This window comes from Talpa occidentalis, unplaced genomic scaffold (assembly GCF_014898055.3).
Source record: "Talpa occidentalis isolate TD23 unplaced genomic scaffold, MPIMG_talOcc4v2.1 talOcc4.12, whole genome shotgun sequence".
Lineage (NCBI taxonomy): Eukaryota > Metazoa > Chordata > Mammalia > Eulipotyphla > Talpidae > Talpa > Talpa occidentalis.
In genome coordinates this window covers 82,444,896-82,462,088 of record NW_023601212.1, presented here as the reverse complement: position 1 = coordinate 82,462,088, position 17,193 = coordinate 82,444,896, and the positions used below count along the sequence as shown (strand labels likewise).

At 43.2% G+C, this 17,193-nt stretch overlaps 1 protein-coding gene across 3 annotated transcripts in view; it reads right to left on the bottom strand.

Moving 5' to 3' along the window:
• SDK1 (sidekick cell adhesion molecule 1) overlaps window positions 1-17,193 on the bottom strand; it is a 714,488-nt gene that overhangs the window by 195,082 nt on the left and 502,213 nt on the right. For all 3 annotated transcript variants that reach the window (XR_008551224.1, XM_054693671.1, XM_054693672.1), the window contains exons 8-12: window positions 11,375-11,458; window positions 7,449-7,643; window positions 4,277-4,393; window positions 2,944-3,111; window positions 1,019-1,121 (exon numbers count right to left, since the gene is read on the bottom strand). Coding sequence is in view for 2 of the 3 variants with exons in the window: in XM_054693671.1 (XP_054549646.1) it covers window positions 1,019-1,121; window positions 2,944-3,111; window positions 4,277-4,393; window positions 7,449-7,643; window positions 11,375-11,458 (667 nt within the window). In the remaining variant the exon portion in view is untranslated. The remainder of the gene's footprint in view (window positions 1-1,018; window positions 1,122-2,943; window positions 3,112-4,276; window positions 4,394-7,448; window positions 7,644-11,374; window positions 11,459-17,193) is intronic.

Here is a 17,193-nt window from a genome sequence, read left to right as displayed (position 1 = left end):
CCTAGGTAGCCTTCTACTTATCAGTTTTTGTTCATTTGTTTTGCATCCCTCATTCTTGTAACTAAACTGAACTTGGTTTTTGAGCTCTGGAAGCTCCAGAGAGACAGGTGCAGATATGAAAGTTCAAGATTTGCCAAACACCTGCCCAAGAATAGAGCGAGAACAGCTTAGTCTCCAGATTCAGCTAATGATATATGCATCAACAGCCATCTTCCTCTGCTCAGAGCAAAATGTTCCAGAAGGAAGGAAGACATCTTGATTCTATCCATTTGGCAGACTGCATGCCTTTTGGGCTAAGAGTCAAAACACTAGGATGGTGGTATCTTTTGAGAATCATTGCTAAGGCTGATTCTGAAAACTGAAAACTTTTCTGAAAGTGGCAGCTTTTTGGGAAGATGCGCACCATTGACAGCACCTGTGTTTGCTGCCACACATTCCCCTGGAGTATTATATTTATCATTGCTGCCTTCCCAGTCAGAACTCAAGCAAAGTCAACATGTCACAAATTCTTTGTGAATCTCCAAGTTCCCTTCTTCACATGTAGTTTCCACCCAATGTGTCAGATAACTGTGGCTACCTTTCTTCCATGCCAGGACTCCCTCAATCTCCATTTCACAATGAAACCATCTTTGGAGGAGAGAAAACCCCTCTGGAGTATTAGCACAGACCGAGCGCAAACACTGCTGAAATCCTATTCGATCCCTCTGGATTTTTCTCTCATTAAGTATCAGCCTCTGACAAGTACGTTTTACAGATAGTGTATTAACCTTGGCAGAAAAATCATGAAAAGCTGTATTGAAGTCATGAAGTGGAACATAGCTCACTGTAAATAATACATAAGGCTGGAGTAGAAAATGGGATTTGTGTGATTAATGATGGAGCCCACGACCGTAAGATGCTGTAATCAGGCATCTGTGGCTGAAATCAAAGTTCCAAAAATTCTCCCTTCTCATCTCAACTTCACTTCCTAAGCTCACAGAATAGTAATGAACCACAAACGCTAATTGACTTAGCTGACCGGAGAGAAATCCGGGGGTCATGAGTGGCTGTGCAGCGTAGCGTGGCGGTGGTTCCCTTAATCACGACCAGGTCCTCGGGAGGGTCGACAATGGATGTTCGATCTGAAAAAACACAAGTCACAACTCAGATAAAACTGTATGTGTGAAAATTTCCTCCCATGGAGGGTAACGTGTTGGTCATCTCACATAAAAATGTCCAAGTTTCATCTTGGCAAAACGAGTGTAAATGGAGCACTCAGAACAGTTCAGGGACTTGAAGGAGCCCTCCAAATTATAGCCAGGGAAGTTGGGCCTCCCTGCACCTCCCAGGTCAACTCTGGACCTGTAAATGCTCTGGAATAAAATGAGAATGGAAGGTCATATGCAAATACCTATTAGGTTCTTCTCGCTTAAGTAAAAATCTTGATTCTTTCCCAAGAAAATCATCAGTTTGGTAACTCCTAATGTCTAGCACTTAGGACTTTTCAAATTCAATCTTGTAAGGTTGTGCAATTATTACTCCCACTTTTCAGGAATGAAGACTGAAGCTCAGAAACCCAGTTACTCATTCCATACCTTGGAGCTGGTAAGGAGTTGCCTGGTGCTTAGTGGTTTTGCCTATACCAGCCGCAACCTGTGTTCTCACACTGCACACCTCTGAGGTGAATGCTGCTCTGGCACCAACAGAGCCCCAAATCTTGGAGTCACTCAGTTCAGGGGCCTTCCTCACTACTTGCTATGCCTCTGAGCTTCAGTGTACTTGTCTGTGTAAGGGGGATGTTGGTCACTGTTGCAGAGAATAAAGTAGGGAACAGTGTACAGGAACATGTTCTGCAGGCCACACAGCGGTTGTACCAACCACCCTAGTGTTGCTACGACTTTGAATCTTAGCAGATCTACAACATTTTCTGGTGACTGACCTATAGAGATTGAGATATAAGCTTTTAAGTGAATGGTTAGTTCACACATGATGAATCAGAAGTGGCTGACAGAGTCGATCACCAATACCACCAAATGGAACAAAACCTCTTATTTAGTACTTGACAATATTGGGGGGAATTTGGATTCATTCCTTTTAAACTTATGGTATTTTTCAGAACCCCTAGTAAGTTAGAAAGGGTCAGTTATCAAAGTGGACACCAATAACATCATAGAAAAAAGCCAACATACTAAAGCATAATAATTTTGTTTTTCTTCAAAGGTGGTATTTTTAACAAATTATCCCCTTGAAAAAGTTGAAACTTTCTCTCCTCACAGTTTTATGAAGATCTATAAGTAAGCATTGTCTTTTGCTCATGTACAATGATTTTCAATATAATATATAGAGGGATGTAGCAGAGACGAAAAACAGATGGTGAGTGAAGTTACAAGAAGGGAGGGCAGAAATACTTGGTGCTCCAGAAAACAATTTATGCTAACTTTTCATAAACTTGAATTGTAGGTAAAATAAGAATAAACCAAAGGTATAAAAATAATAAAGGTCTTTTCATTCACTTTTAATACATAGGAAACATTTTTAATATACTAAACATATTTTTGTTGGTTGTAATGATAATTACATTTATCCTAGAGAAAGAACATGCTTTCTCCAGGATTTTAATTCTTGTTTCAGTTTTCTTTTATAATGCTTATAAAATTAACCAACCTATTTGTTTTGCTATTTGAATTAATTTGAGATAATAGCCCTACTCTACTGACTTTAAAAAGTCAATCTTTTATCTCTCCTGAATTGTCCCAAATTGAATCTTTGAATACATTATCTAATTATTCTTTTAGAAGCTGAAAAATTAATTACTCAATAGATTTCTATAAATTAGTTGTAAAGATAATCATTCTCTTTTGATTATATTAGAGAGTCCCAGGGCATATGGACACCCCCTAAGTGCAGATGACACGGTGATTAAAGCCGGATTAATAGAAGGTTCCTCTTGGATGCTGTCCTTACTCCACACAGTGAGCGCTGCAGACGCCTTCAGGGAGCCCTCTGTGTTGGCTGCATAGCAGGTGTAGTTGCCAGCATCCTGGACAAAGACAGGGGCTATCTGCAGACCCCCAGACTCCAGGAGCATGAACCTAGGAATCCGTACGGAGCCGCTGGCCAAAATGTGGTTTCCTGAAGAACAGCAGAAGACAACGGAATGTTAGAGCCCTGTCTCTTGAAATGAAAGAAGATGATGTTAAAAAGCCACAACCAAGAAAGTAATATGAGGAAATAATCGAGTAAAGCGGAAGTTTTATGCATAAAAGTTACCAAACCAATTTTCTTTTACATCATTTAGAATAACAGAAACTGAGAATATCGCAATTGTCCAACATTGAGAAAGTTGTTGGTTAAACAAATTATGATTTGTGGTGATCATTTGTGTGGAGTGACTTATCTTTATTGCTATTCCTCTGGGTTTGAAAAGTTTCTATAGAAAGTCATATACATTTTAAATCTAAAAAGAAAATAAATAAAATAAATCCCCTTTTCTCGTTAATTGTCAGTGTCCCAGAGCCTCGTGTTTCTAAGCTATGTTCTGAGGGCAGGAATTGCACTTCTGAGAGTTGAGAACCATCACGTGGCTTTCTGGGAACATGAACCAGATGTAAGTTTGGAAGTTTCACCCGCCCATAGTCCACCATGCGTGACCAGTTAACCTCTATGAACTGACAGGTTTGACATGATGTGTAAAGGAGGGGCTGTGTGCACTGCTCGCTTAGTGAAATATGTGCCACCTGTGGCCTGGGTGTCATGAAGACAGTCTGAGTGGCACTATTCTTCATGGGAACTGAAATAGAAGTGGAATGTAGAGCTTCACACATGTCAAACTGGAGAGAATGAAAATGGTCCTGTGCTAGAAGCAACTTGCTTTCATAAAAAAATGGCCACAAACAAAAAGGGTATGTGAGTCTTAAATGTTGAATATTATCAGGGTAGAAGTTCATTTCACAAATGGGGAAACTGAGTCCTAGCAGAACTGCTCTAAATTCAATACCTCGTATTTTAAGGATCCTCAGCAGGCCTGAGGTACTTTTCTAAAGGGCTGAGACAGATGAAAGTGATATTTACACAATGTATTAACATGTCTGTTTCCTTTTCTAGGCCCGTAAGCTTCCTGAAGGCAGAAGTCTGCTGTCTCACCATCCCAGTAAGGCATCTAGCACCTTGCAGATACCGAGTACCTGGTTATTTAGTCTTTTACTGAGTGAACAAAAATGAGAACAATGAGACACACGCCTCAGCCTGGTGGGTTCATGTTCTATGTTGTTTGTACCACTGTGGGCGGCAGGCCTACCTCTCTTCCATGTGATGGCAGGTTTGGGAGCCCCAGACACCTCACACCTTAACACAGCTGTCATCCCATCTGTAACTGTGGTGTCCACTGGAAGCTGAGTGAAGGTTGGTGCAACATCTGAGCAGAGAGTTAAACAGGGACATATTCAGAGTGTTGTTCCACAAAAACGCTCAGACTGGTATGGTGAAGTGGTCTATGTGGAAGTTTATAGGGCTAATCTCAGAGACACCGCAGTGATAAACAATGAAAACATTTTAGAAGTGACAATAACCTGTCATTGTTTGTCTTCCAGGAATTGTCCATCTTTGTTTACAACCTAAAAAGCATACAGTCTCTTGATGTAACAAATACACAGTGGGAGAGTGCAGGGACCCGGGAAGAACAGCTTTAGATGGATATAAAAAGAGGATTTATTTAGATAAATCAAAAAAGTTGCTACATTAAGGAGGAAAAAAGCTGATTTTTGAATACTAAGGATCACCCAAATGATGGTAGTTTCTTTCCAAGATCCATTCTCCAAGTTAAAAAAACCAGATTTCAAGGACTTCAGCAGGGAACTCCTGGGAAATGTTGTAGGCCTGAAGTGTTGTGGGGTTCTTCATATTAATGGAGGCCTCTAACCTCTAACAGCCCTGAATCAGACAAAAGGAAGGCAGGAGTAGCTCAGGCTGGTTTCAGTGAGGGCTCTTTTGACTGCCCTGCTTTGCTAATGATGAAACAGAAGACCCCGCACATCAGTGACCTGTAGCTCCCAAGCCCATGTGAGAGCATCTGATGAGCCTGGGGCTGATGTCCCCAGCAGAAGTGAGAAGACTAAAGGAGATGAAGGCACAGCTGCCTGACTCTCCCTTCACTGGATGGGGATTCCTACAGATCAGAGTCCTGTTGCTTCTTCCTCCAAGCATCTCATAGGGCTGATCACGTCAACACACTGCTTGCACTACTGACTCACCTTAACTGATCCCCAAACTTCTGCTCTTACCCTCAAAGTACATTCCATAGCCATAAACGACGCCATATGCTTCTCCCATGGCTCTTTGATCGGCTGGCTGCTGTGTATCCCTCCATCCTATCTCCTACCCCCTTGCTCATCCAAGACTCCCTCCTCACCTACTTTCTTCTCCCTGCATACACACATAGCCTAGCTTGTCCCTGCAAGGCACCCCCCATGCTCCATGATATGCATGGCCCCCAAGATTTCACATGACAGGCCCCTCTGTCATAGTTCAAGTCTCAGCTCCAGTACATCTGAGAACCCCTTTCTAAGCATGCCTGAAGGGGCCTTCCCTGTTCTCTGGTCTTCCCAGGCCTCATCACTAGCGGAAGCATCTTCTCCTTTACTATCTTTCTCTTAGAAGCACAGAAACCAAAACCTCAGGGACCCAGCATGTCTGACACAGATGCTCAATAAACATTTATCAAATGAATGAATAAATATTGACTGCTTCACATGCTGTATTTTCCTTTCATTAAAGATGTTTTAAATTTTTTTAAAAAAATAACCATTTTGCAAAAAGGTCAGTGTAGCATTATCATAATCATTACTTTATTTGTTTCTCTGGTTGTCATGGTAGCCAGTTTAATGAGCACTGCACTGTCATTTATATTGTCGCTATGATCCTCATAAAACCCCTGTGAACTGGGTTAGGTTGGTTGCATTTTGGCAAGAAAACTGGGGTTGAGAGAAATTACATAAGGTGCCCAAAGTTTCTCCCTAAAGCAAGGGCCAGCAAACTACAAGCCATAGACCAAATGCAACCTGTCACTTCTTTTGAAATAAAGTTTTACTAGAATGTAGTGAAACCCACTTGATTGCCTATTTTCTTTTTCTTTTTTCTTTTTCAAAGATTTATTTATTTATACAAGAGCTGGGGTACAGGTCAGAGGCATGGGAGGGTGAGAGGATTCACCAGAGACAGAGTCGGGAGCAGAACAGGCAGACTGACTGAGCAGAACAGGCCCGCTGAGGGGAGCAGCGGGCAAGACAGGAGAGGTCTGCCGCTCCATGTGGGTCTCTCCCTGGCCGGCTGGGAATCGAACCCACACTGCAGAAGCTGCGGACAGCTTCATAGCGCTGCGTTCAACCTGCTGCGCCACCAGGGAGGCCCTGTTTGCCTATTTTCTGAGGCAGCTTTCATTCTGCTTGCATCAAAGGTAAGTAGGTGTGAGAGACCACATTCCTCAAAGCCAAAAATAATTCCTAGGTGGCCTTTGACAGAAGTTTTGCCAGTCCCTTCCCCAGACCACTCTGGCCCACAATTTTAAGTTAGGCATGGAGTAATTCTAACTAACTAAAACTCAGTTTCTACTTTAGTAACCAATATTATTTCCACTGCTTAACACAACACTGGCTTCCTATGCAGAATTCTAACCTGAAGATAAATTTGACCCTGCGCAAGGTTCACAGAAGTCATCCCTAGATCACCAACATATATGCATGTATCTCTAAATATTCCTCCAGTGTCTTTGTAAGTTCTGGCTGGCAAGAGCTACTGGCTATGTACATGCCGGCATTGATTTGCTTTCTCAAATGGCTTTCATACCTGAGGATATAAGCATTTTGTTTCCAAAGGGCAAGCATGAAGGTGTAATTCCATAATCATGAAATTCTACTTTGTTTTAAAAGAACAATATTACAACTATGGGAGATTAAAAAGAAAACCCGCAGATACTTGAAAACCTTTACCTTTATTTTATTTTTCAAAGACAAAGTGCCAAAGTATTTCTGTTAATGGAATAATAAAAGAAACTCACAAAAGAACCATCATTGTTCAATAAAACTAAAACAGAGAATGAATATTTTAAAAATGGTGAAAAGAGCAAAAGAAAAAGATTAGGAGTGAGCTATTCATGCAACATTCCTTCCAGTTCTGTCCAGAAAAATGGGGGATTTTTTTCTACTTCCCTTCAGCAAAGAGGAGAACTTAAGTGCTGAAAAATCAAGGCTTTCATAAGAACAGGGAGGGCACGAGGGATGGGAGGCAACTAACTGTCTGTATTTGCTGCTCACAGGCTCCAGCAGAGCTTCCCCTATACCTACAAATGGGCACAGCACGGTTTCCATTTACCATTGACCTCAAAGGTTGAATGGAGGTGACCACCTTCTCAGTGTCACATGGGGCCAAGGTTGGGAAGCCCTAGAGGTCTGGTTCTGCTGATGGGCAGTACTCACTGGTGACATCCAGGTAGGTGTAGGTCTGGATCTCCCCTCCTTCATTACTGGCAAAACACTGGAAGATTCCAGAGTCCCCTGGACTCAGCTTCTGGATGCGCAGGACTCCACTGGGGAGCACTTTGTACCGAGGATTCTGGAGCTTGCTGATGGACACGGCATCCTTGTACCATCGGAGGATAGGAAGAGGGACCCCTGTGCAGGAATGGAAATAGATGGGCATTAAAAATTAAATTTTAAGAATTCCTTATTATAAGGAATTCTTACTATAGGCAAAACATTTCAAAGACTAAAACGTTTGAGTTGTAATAAGCATGTTATCATCTATTAGTCCTTTACCTCCTCCCCCAAAGTATTTTCTCACTTTAGATGAGAGATCGGCAGAGAGGCATTAACAGGAATGAACTCAGACCCAGATACAATCCGCTGGGCTCCCCTGAGCTGCACAGCTTTTCACTCTTACCTAGACCGTGCACTTTCGACTGTGCTGTACCGTGAGCCAGGGCTGGGGATGACAGTCTCTGCTGCTCTGCAGGGCCTGATTCTGCCACTGGGGGCTCAGGGAAGGTCACACGGGTGGAGAGAGTACAGCACTTAGTCATATCCCAGTTGATGATGGTGCCATCTTAGGCAGAATACAATCTCTCCTTGTCTGTTTCCTCACTTGTGGAAAGCGAGAGACCATCGTGGCCTCAGAAGGTTGTGGTGAATATTAATCACATCAATATAGATAAAGCTCTCAGAGCTGGCACGTGGTTGGTGCTCAATGGAGAGTATCCCTATTAATTACTACAACAACAGAAACGTGTGCCATCTTTAAAGCCCTCTACTTAAGGAGTGGCGATCGCTGGTCTAAGTGGCTGTCTACTGTTTGGAGGGGCAATTGATTAGGTTAAGGAACAACCACACAAGATGTATTTGGTGAAAAGTTGAGGAGACATAAGAGATATTAAATTGTAGATAAGGGATAAATTGTCTTGGCCCCTAAGACAAATGTGAGCACAACAGAGGAGAAGGAGGGGCTGTAGGATGGCTCCATTTTATACCCCAAGAGCAGAGTAAGCCAAGGGAGCACAGTTGAGAGTTTGAGTGCTAGGACTGAAAGGTTTGACTAAGGTGAGATATTCGACAGTCACTCCGAATGGCCCCGTCCTCATCTAAACACTGCAGTGAAAATGAGGCTGCAGTCAAGGGCACTTCAGCTGCCCACAGTCTGGAGGCCTGAAGGAGATTGAGGGTTGGGTGTTTGCAGCTCACAAGGAAGAGCCTGGACTGACAATGACAGGGAACTTCCTCCCTGAGAGCATGGGGATTTCTGCTGCTCTTCCCCCTGATGGCTGTGGTCAGTGCAGGTAAGCCAGGAGATGAGTGGCTGCCTCCTCTTTACCCAGCACACCCCCCTGCACACACACACACACGTGGCCTCCTGCATGAAGTGAGCTCCAAGCAGGAACCATCAGACTCCTTCCACTGGTGGCTCTCCAGGGGCTTGGGTGACTAGCAGTGGGGGAAGACTGGCTTCTTGGCACTTCCTGATGACCCTTTCTGAAGCAGGAAGGGTCGAGCTCACCCAAGAAGGGCATGCTCGGCATACCTGAGGGGCTGTGCAGAGAACCAGACCAAAACACTCAGGGCAATCAAGTCCCAACTCACAGTGGGTACAAGTCTGCTGGTTGTGGATACAGGTGAAATATGCTTATTTCCAGATCTCAGATGGTTCAGTATGTACCTCTGTTTCTCCAAATGCAAAATGGATTTAAATAAAACCCATCCTGACATGGTTCATGGTGAAAAGTTCAACTAAATCCCTTGATTTAGGATGCTATGTAGGTATACGACGTTTTCTTTAATAAATAAAATTAATGTCATGAAATATTTCAACATAATGTATTCTCAGATTCTGTTCTTTGCCTTAATTATGTTTCCTGTCACTTTTCATTAAGTCAGGAAATTAAAAAAAATCCATTTCAAGGTAAAAGCATAACCAATTCATGTAAAATCTCATAATAGCAATTACATGATGTAGCTTTCATAAAGAATAACCACTTCACATGCTGCTATAGTTTCATTGTCAAAATTAAAAGAAAGCAGTAAATTATATGATGGCAATGCAATGTTGAAAGATCTGTTCAATATATATTTATAAGTCTATACTTAACAAGCAGTTTACCCAATGGAAATCATGCAAAAAGGAACATTCTCTTGTCAAAGGAGAGTTTAAGATTGTCACTTATTGAAAAATAATTGTTAGGAGATAGGGAACTAGGAATATTTCTATTTTGGGGCAGTTTAATGTCATAAACAGAAGTCTTATCCCACGCAGTATGTAGACTCTCCTTTCTAAAATATAAGCACTTTAAATATTTTTTTTTATTATTTATTTATTTATTTATTTATTTATTTATTTATTTATTTATTTTTTTAGGGATTGGGGTCAGAATGGGGGGATTGCAATTGTATGGGGAACTTTAAATATTTTATAGCTTCACTTTCAGAGAATTGTTGGCCTTAAAAAGCTGGTGTTTATATAAGACAGAGAACAATGCAACCATGGTAAGGAAAATATTTCTATTTAAAATTCATATTATGGTTCTCAGCCCCTTTTCCCCTGCTCCCCTGCGGTTGAGGTAGCAGAGTCAGCAAAGAGACCAGGAACAGGCAGATCTGTAAACAGAGGCCATGGGGACTCACCGGGAGCTGAGAACCAGAACTCCTGGTGGAACAGATCCTTGAGGCAGGGGAGGCTGTTACATACAGGACATGTGAGGATGGGGCTGTGGTCAGACGCTGGCCTCTGTATTTACCATTAACATGGTACCGGGCAAGACCACCACTTATTTTCAGAAATGAAAAATGACATGACATGCCTATAAATAGATGGCCTTTGCTCTAAGTCCCAGGACCTCTCTTGGGACAAGACAGGTGTCCTGCTCAAAGCACTGGCTTTGGCAGCTGATGGATTTGGGTTTGCAATCTCTTATCTCCATTAATCACATACCTGTGGTGGGGTTACCTGCCCTGTAGCTAAGGAGCAGCTCCTATGTACCTGACACTGGGCCAGGCCTTCACCAGCAAGATCTCTTTACACCTTCCTGCTCTGAGCCTTGATCACCTTATTTTACCTTGCTTTCTAAGATTTTATTTTCCCCACATATGTGCAGTGAGATAATAACATCTCTCATGGAGCTGTTTTGAAGATGAGCTAAATTGTTAGTAAACTTTACCCTCCACACTCAGAAGAAAATGCCCACCCTTGAGATGGACAGGTATTAACATAAAAGAAAAGCTCCTTTCATTTCTTGACAATCTTCAGAGCACTCACATAGCTTTTGTTAATGAAATTGCTTTAAAAAGCCTGTCTCTGTTAAGGCATTTGGTATAATTACTTGTGCTGCTGGGCATGAAATGGTGAAAGTGGACAGCTAGTAATCAAGGCCTGGGGCCCAAGGTTGGCATTATCTGAATAACAAAGGAAAAGTCCACCCAAAGCTGAACAGGCAGAAAAACAGGAATATTTCCTATTCAAATATTTAAAACAATTGGTCTTCCTAGGAGCTGACTTGGTCACTAGTCCCTGCCCCCCATGGATGAGAGTATGAAGCTCCAGCCCTGAGCCCTGGGGATGGGGATGGGGATGGATGGGGTGGGGGTTTGGTCATGCTCTCAGTGCAGCTGAAGGTGGTCGAGAACCTTTGTTGGGACAGAGGTGGGGGGTCAGACTTCCTTACTGCTCTCTGGGGTAAATATTACTATCCTTGCTTTGAAGATGAAGATGTGAAAGCTAAGTAAGGTCAAATACCTTTGTCAAGGTCACATGGCCAATGACAGTTGTACTCCATTCATTCAGCAAAGATGACCCTGCCCGAAAAATGCTGTGCCTGTTCCCCCAGCTCATGGCTGCCTGTTTGACCGCCTCCCACACTTACCCATAGCTCGGCACACGATGTCCACGGTTTCCTCTACTTCAACTAAAATCCGATTCTCAGGTTCAGCAGTAAAATACGGCGGCTCTTTAAATAAGAAAACACATAATAACCCCTAAGCAAAAGAAGAGTATTTCCAGAGGACCCTAATAGTCTGATATAGTTTGCGTTCCTTTTAGAAACTATTTTTAAAAACTTCATTAGTTACCATCATACACACAAACTCAGGATTCACAGAGCAGAGGCCAAAGGCAATTTATATTTGAAGGTTTCAGAAAGCAAATTACTACTTAGGGCGATGGCTACTTTTCAGTTTATGGGCTTGAATCATGGAATATCTTAATTCACATTTTAGAAGGACTATCCCAAGAGGTTCATAAAGGTTTATATTTACAGCACAGTATTTTATAGGCTAGTTTGCTTCAGTATCTAAACTAAACACCACCTCATGAAGCATGTCAAATAAAGTGGCACGGCGAGGCACCCAGCCTGCATCAGAGAACGGAGCAGCCTATTAACATATTTTTTAAAATCTTAGCAGTTCTTCTCCTCCAAAATATAGATTTAATACTTCAATAGAATGTAAACTAATAGCTAAGAGAAAACGGAGGAAGGGCCCCTCATCTATCTTTACCAACAAAAGAGACTCTTAGCCACTTCCTATCTCTAGATATTCTACTCGTTATTCAACACAAAAAAAATAGGGGTTGTATTAAACAATGAATTTCCTTGGAGAAATACGTGCAATATTTTTCTCAGTTTATTCAGCAGAAATTCAACAGTGGCATGGCCAAGTTCATCCAGTATTTAGGTGGTAGTGATTTTATTATCATGATAACAAAAGGCTGTTGTATTCACTTTCTGCGTGATAATTAATTTCTGGGCACTGTCTTCCAGAATGGTTTATTTTCATTGTACTTGTGTTGAATGTGAATAATATAGCTTGGCATGCCTCCTATATTGACTGTATCTAAAATGGGGTGGAGCTAAAGGAAGAAAAATAGAGTAAGAACTTAGCATTTCAAAGAAATGATCAAGGAGAACAGACTGGTTTCTCAATGGAGGCAGTTAGGTATCAATTCTGCAATTACCTGGATCACTCAAGCGGGAACAATCTGCCTGAATTACCTCCTCTGCTAAGGCTGCACCTTCACTAGGTGGAGGCAGAAGACTCGACTTAGTTTTGCATGTGTATAGACCCAGGTCTAAAGAAATACTGCACAGATTTAGAGTCAATCTTTTCCAAGCTGGTTTTTATTGCACACTCATATTCACACCAATCATGTCTCATTCATCAATAATAATGATAGCTGCAGTATTTATATTCTAACTATGCAGTAGCTGTTCCCATGTGTGGGTCATGCCCTGTATTCATCAGCGATGGCTGGAATCAATATCTACCATTCTGACCAGTTCAGAGGACGGGAGGGGGAAAAAGTTAAAACATCAACATTTGCCTGTGACCAATTACAGCTTTCCTTTCTTAAATTACATATCCTACTTTGAATTAGTTGTAGAATCTCATGCAATTTTAAGAAATAATGCATTCTTTGCTCAGTTGACTCCAAAGATAATGTCTTACAAAACTATAGAACAATTAAGATTCTGACATTGAAACAGTCAATCTAACACGATCAACCTATCTTATTCCTGTCCTTTTGCTCATGCTCCTGTGTGCTTGCCTGTGCCACTGAGCTCGATGCAGTGTCACCAGCTGTGCAGATATGTGCCTGCACCACCACAGAGCAGGTCTCTGACAAGGACCCCTCATTGCTGCCCTATTGTAACCACGTCCACCCCAGCATCCCATTCCTAACCTCTGGCAACCAATCTTCTGCTCTCCATCTCCCTAACACTGCGGTTTCAAGAATGTTTTATATATGAAATCACATAGTATGTAATCTTTGGAACTGGCTTTTTTCACTCAGAATAATTTCCTTGAGATTCATCCAAAAGCAGTTATACTTTGATAGTAAAAAATCCATACATACAAATAGTCAACATCTACAGGGCCAGACAATTCTCTGTGTACTGACTGCAGATGCTGCCAGGCAAAATGGCCCAATGTCTGAGTGGTGGCTTCCTCATTTGGCTCCCCCTAAGTGCTAGGGAGGGCCCTAGTCTGGGGTTCAGAGACAAGGGGTACCTGAGGCTGGCTGGAGCAAAGGCTTGGCTTTATGGCTGGGGTGCCTCAGGGACCTTGAGGCCCAGCCAAAGCCACTCCTCAGAGCACTGCCAGCCTCCCAGGCCAGCCAGTTCCCACAGGGGCTTGGCACACTCACTTTACTCAATATTCTGTGCCAAGGGCAGTCTCTAGGCTCTTTGGGCATGGTCTGGAAGAGCAGCTTGCCAGTACTGCCAAGTGCTCTCACTGGAGCCAATGCCAAGGGACATTTTAGGAGCTGAAAGCTGCGAAGGCTGGGAATGGCATGGGCAGAGAATTTGTTCATTTATTGATGCTCTTGCCTTGTTCCTGAAAGTCTTCCAGGTGGCTGAGTGAGTGGAGCAGGGATGCTGAAGCCCTGACAGGCCCACACAGCTCCTTCCTCATCAGAACATGCTATTATTTCTCCCACTGCTCACCTTTTATAGGACCTGAACTCAGCAGATGCTTGGAAGTGTTTTCTCTTGATCTCCAGCTACTTTTACACATAGTCACTTGAAGGAAAAAAACTGGAGGGAAATATCAAGCATGTCAACCTAGATGATACCATGGGTTGGACAGTGGGGAGAGAGCTCTCGTCACAGTGCTCCTGTGCAGACTTCATCACCGCTTAATCCTCAAGGGGCAAGTGCATGTCTTAGCAAATCAGCAACAACTCTTTCTAAAAGGTTTCACTGCCAGCACAGGCACACACTAAGTTTTACAAAATTTACCAACCTGTGGTCAATAAAACTCAGGTTGAAACTAACACTCTTATCTCTTTTAAAACATGATGAAGACATCAGGAAAATGTTCTCATTGCTGTATGAAGCTGGATGTTAACAAGAGGCCAGCATGCTGATGGCCCTCTGCCCAGGGTTCAGGCAGCATGAGCTCCAGTCCCCCCATCTCAGAACTGGAAGTGGGGATAACACTCAGTAGCCCCAAGAGGGCCCCTATCAAGCACCCCACTCTCCAAAATGCCAGAGTAACAAGGTGTAGGTTGATGTCTGAAGGAGGTGGCATGGCTAAGTTGCACAGTCTGCCCTGAGTAGGGCTTACCAAAGGCCCCAAAGATTTTCCCTGTTCTGCCTTCCTTTCCCCTCCATGGTCTCCTTAAGGAGCAGCAGATCCCAAGGTGTGCCCTTGACTTGCCATCTTGGTTCACACCCTGGTGCCTTTGTCCATTGCAGTAGGCAGAACAGCCCCTAGAGATGTCGCCACCCTAGTCATTGGATCTTCTGAAGATGCTCTGCTTCAAGGCAAGAGGTACTTCACAGATATGATTAAGGTTATGGATTTTTAAATGGAGATATTGTCTTGGATTGGGGGTAGATGTGCCCAATCTTAGCACAGAAACCCTTAAAAGAAGAGAACTTTTTCTGGCAGGAGGGGAGTTCAGAGAGATTGACAGCATGAGAAGAATTTGGCCTACTACTACTGGCTTCACTAGTGAAGGTGGTTATAATTTGGGGGATCTGGAGGTAGCTCCTAGAACCTAAGAATGACCCCTCCACTCAACAGCCAGAAAGAACACCAGTATTGCAGTCTCACCACATGAACTAAACGCCGTGCTGACTGAGCCAGAAAGTGGATTCTCCCCCAGACCTTCTAGATAAGAATTCAACCCAATCACAACCTTGAATGATCTTGGGAGAATGGGAAACAGACTAGTTGAGCCCTTTCAGACTTCCGACCTCAGACCTATGATGTCATATAGCATATTATTTTAAGCTGTTTCCCACAACAGCAACACAAAGGCATTATATGCCTTCTCATTTCTTTGCATGGAATGATTTTCTCAACTCTGTCTTCTTGGCAAATTTGGACTCAAGCATCGAAATTCAGAGCTTGAGTCCCTTCTTTTGCAACCCCCCACCCCTCGACTTCCTCAGACAGGGCCTCTACCCACATACTTTGGTGCCAATGATCCATATTTGTGTGATCCACCTATAGATCAGCCCCCCATATCTTTAGAAGTGTCTCAGACAATGTATCTTACATCTGTATTTTTAGTACTTTAGCATAATTTCAGAGAACACCCTTAAAAATATCTACTGAAAGAAGAGATGAAGGGTAGTAGCAAAGACCTTGAAATCCTTAAGCTCCTTTAGGGGAGGAAATGTGTCTGATTCTTCCTTGCAAATCCTCCTCCATTCTCTACCCATGCTAACACTTTAGCTTAGTGACTTGTACATACTACGTGCTCAATCAGTGACTGGTGCATGAACAGTGAAGGCAGAAGACGCGAGAGAAGCCTGGAGGAAGAGAGGGTGCACAGACAAGCACACCCTTGTCCCTCTGAAATCCTACCCCGCCTTGGTATTCCCGGACTGGCCCAACAACCCTGCATTCAAAAGCAAATGACCCAAATAGCATTTGCTATTTGCCTCACATGACTTTTCCTTTTATCTTAGTAACAGTTCTGTATTAGCTTTATTTTCTGAGCTTTAGTCAGTAATACACTGCCATGCAGATAAGCTCCAGCTGTGATAGGAGATCAATAAAGAACATAATTATTATAGGTCACATGTGAATATAATACCAGTCTTATGTAAAAACCATAGAAAAAGACATCTTCAGAGTATCTTAAAACAACACAAAGGAGTTACAAGACAGGTTATTCTTAGTCGGTAACACAGTTGCTAGAGTGTCTCCTGTTCTGAATGTAATACTTGTACTTGAATTTGCCTGAATTGTTGGTGGAAGCTCCTCACCCACTGCCTGTCAGGAGAACCTGGGCCCCTGCAAGTGCTGCATGTATTTGGTCATTCCTGCTGAACTGTAACTGCCCATGAAGGGATTGTCTTCCACACAAAAATCCTCCATGCCTGGGGTGGCTGCCACCTCACTCCTCCGTTGCAGACTCAATAAATACATGTTGTGCAATAAGCGGAGGAGGTAAGGGAAGAGGAAAGGAGCCAGAGGGAGAAAGGCAGGAAGAAGGGAGGGAAGGGAGAATGAAGAGAGATGGAGTTTTACATCGGGATGAGAAGCTCCCTCTCAGCTCTGAGAACCTCAGTGCAGCTACAGAAGAAGGTGCCAGCCAAGAGATGTTACAAGAACTTTGGCATTTCAACAATAATCGAGACATTGGGACTTCTAAATGATTTGTGTATAAACATGAAGATAGATTTGACACATAGAGAGAGGGCTCTCTGCAACAGGGACCCTTGTTGGAATTTGTGCGTGGGAGCAGGATACGCATGCTCACGGAGCAGGACACTGTGCCGGCAGCACTGCTTTGGATGTGCATAAGAGTCAATCTGTTGGGATGGATGGATGGAGAATGTACCCACTGTGTTTCACTGGATCTGTGGAGCACACTGCTCCACACAGTGGGCACTTGGCCCACTTGGCCCACTCCACACTGTGGGCACCCAGATTCCGGTGGTCAGAGGCCAACAGGAACAAAGATACACACTGACCATGGAAACAGGAAGAAGGAACATGCTGGGCCACCCAAGAGTGTGCCGTGTGTACATGTGTGTGGTGTGGGGGAAGCAAGGAGGTTATTGTAGGGGCAGTGGAGGGATAGATTAGGAATAGAATATTGGAGAAAGAGCAGCAACCTTAGTGGAGGTTGGAGGAGCAGGACGGGAAGGCCCAGCCCAGGATGCTGCTTCTGCAGGTGTGGGTTGCTGCAGGAAGTCAGCGGTGGCCGGTGCCATAGCCAGAC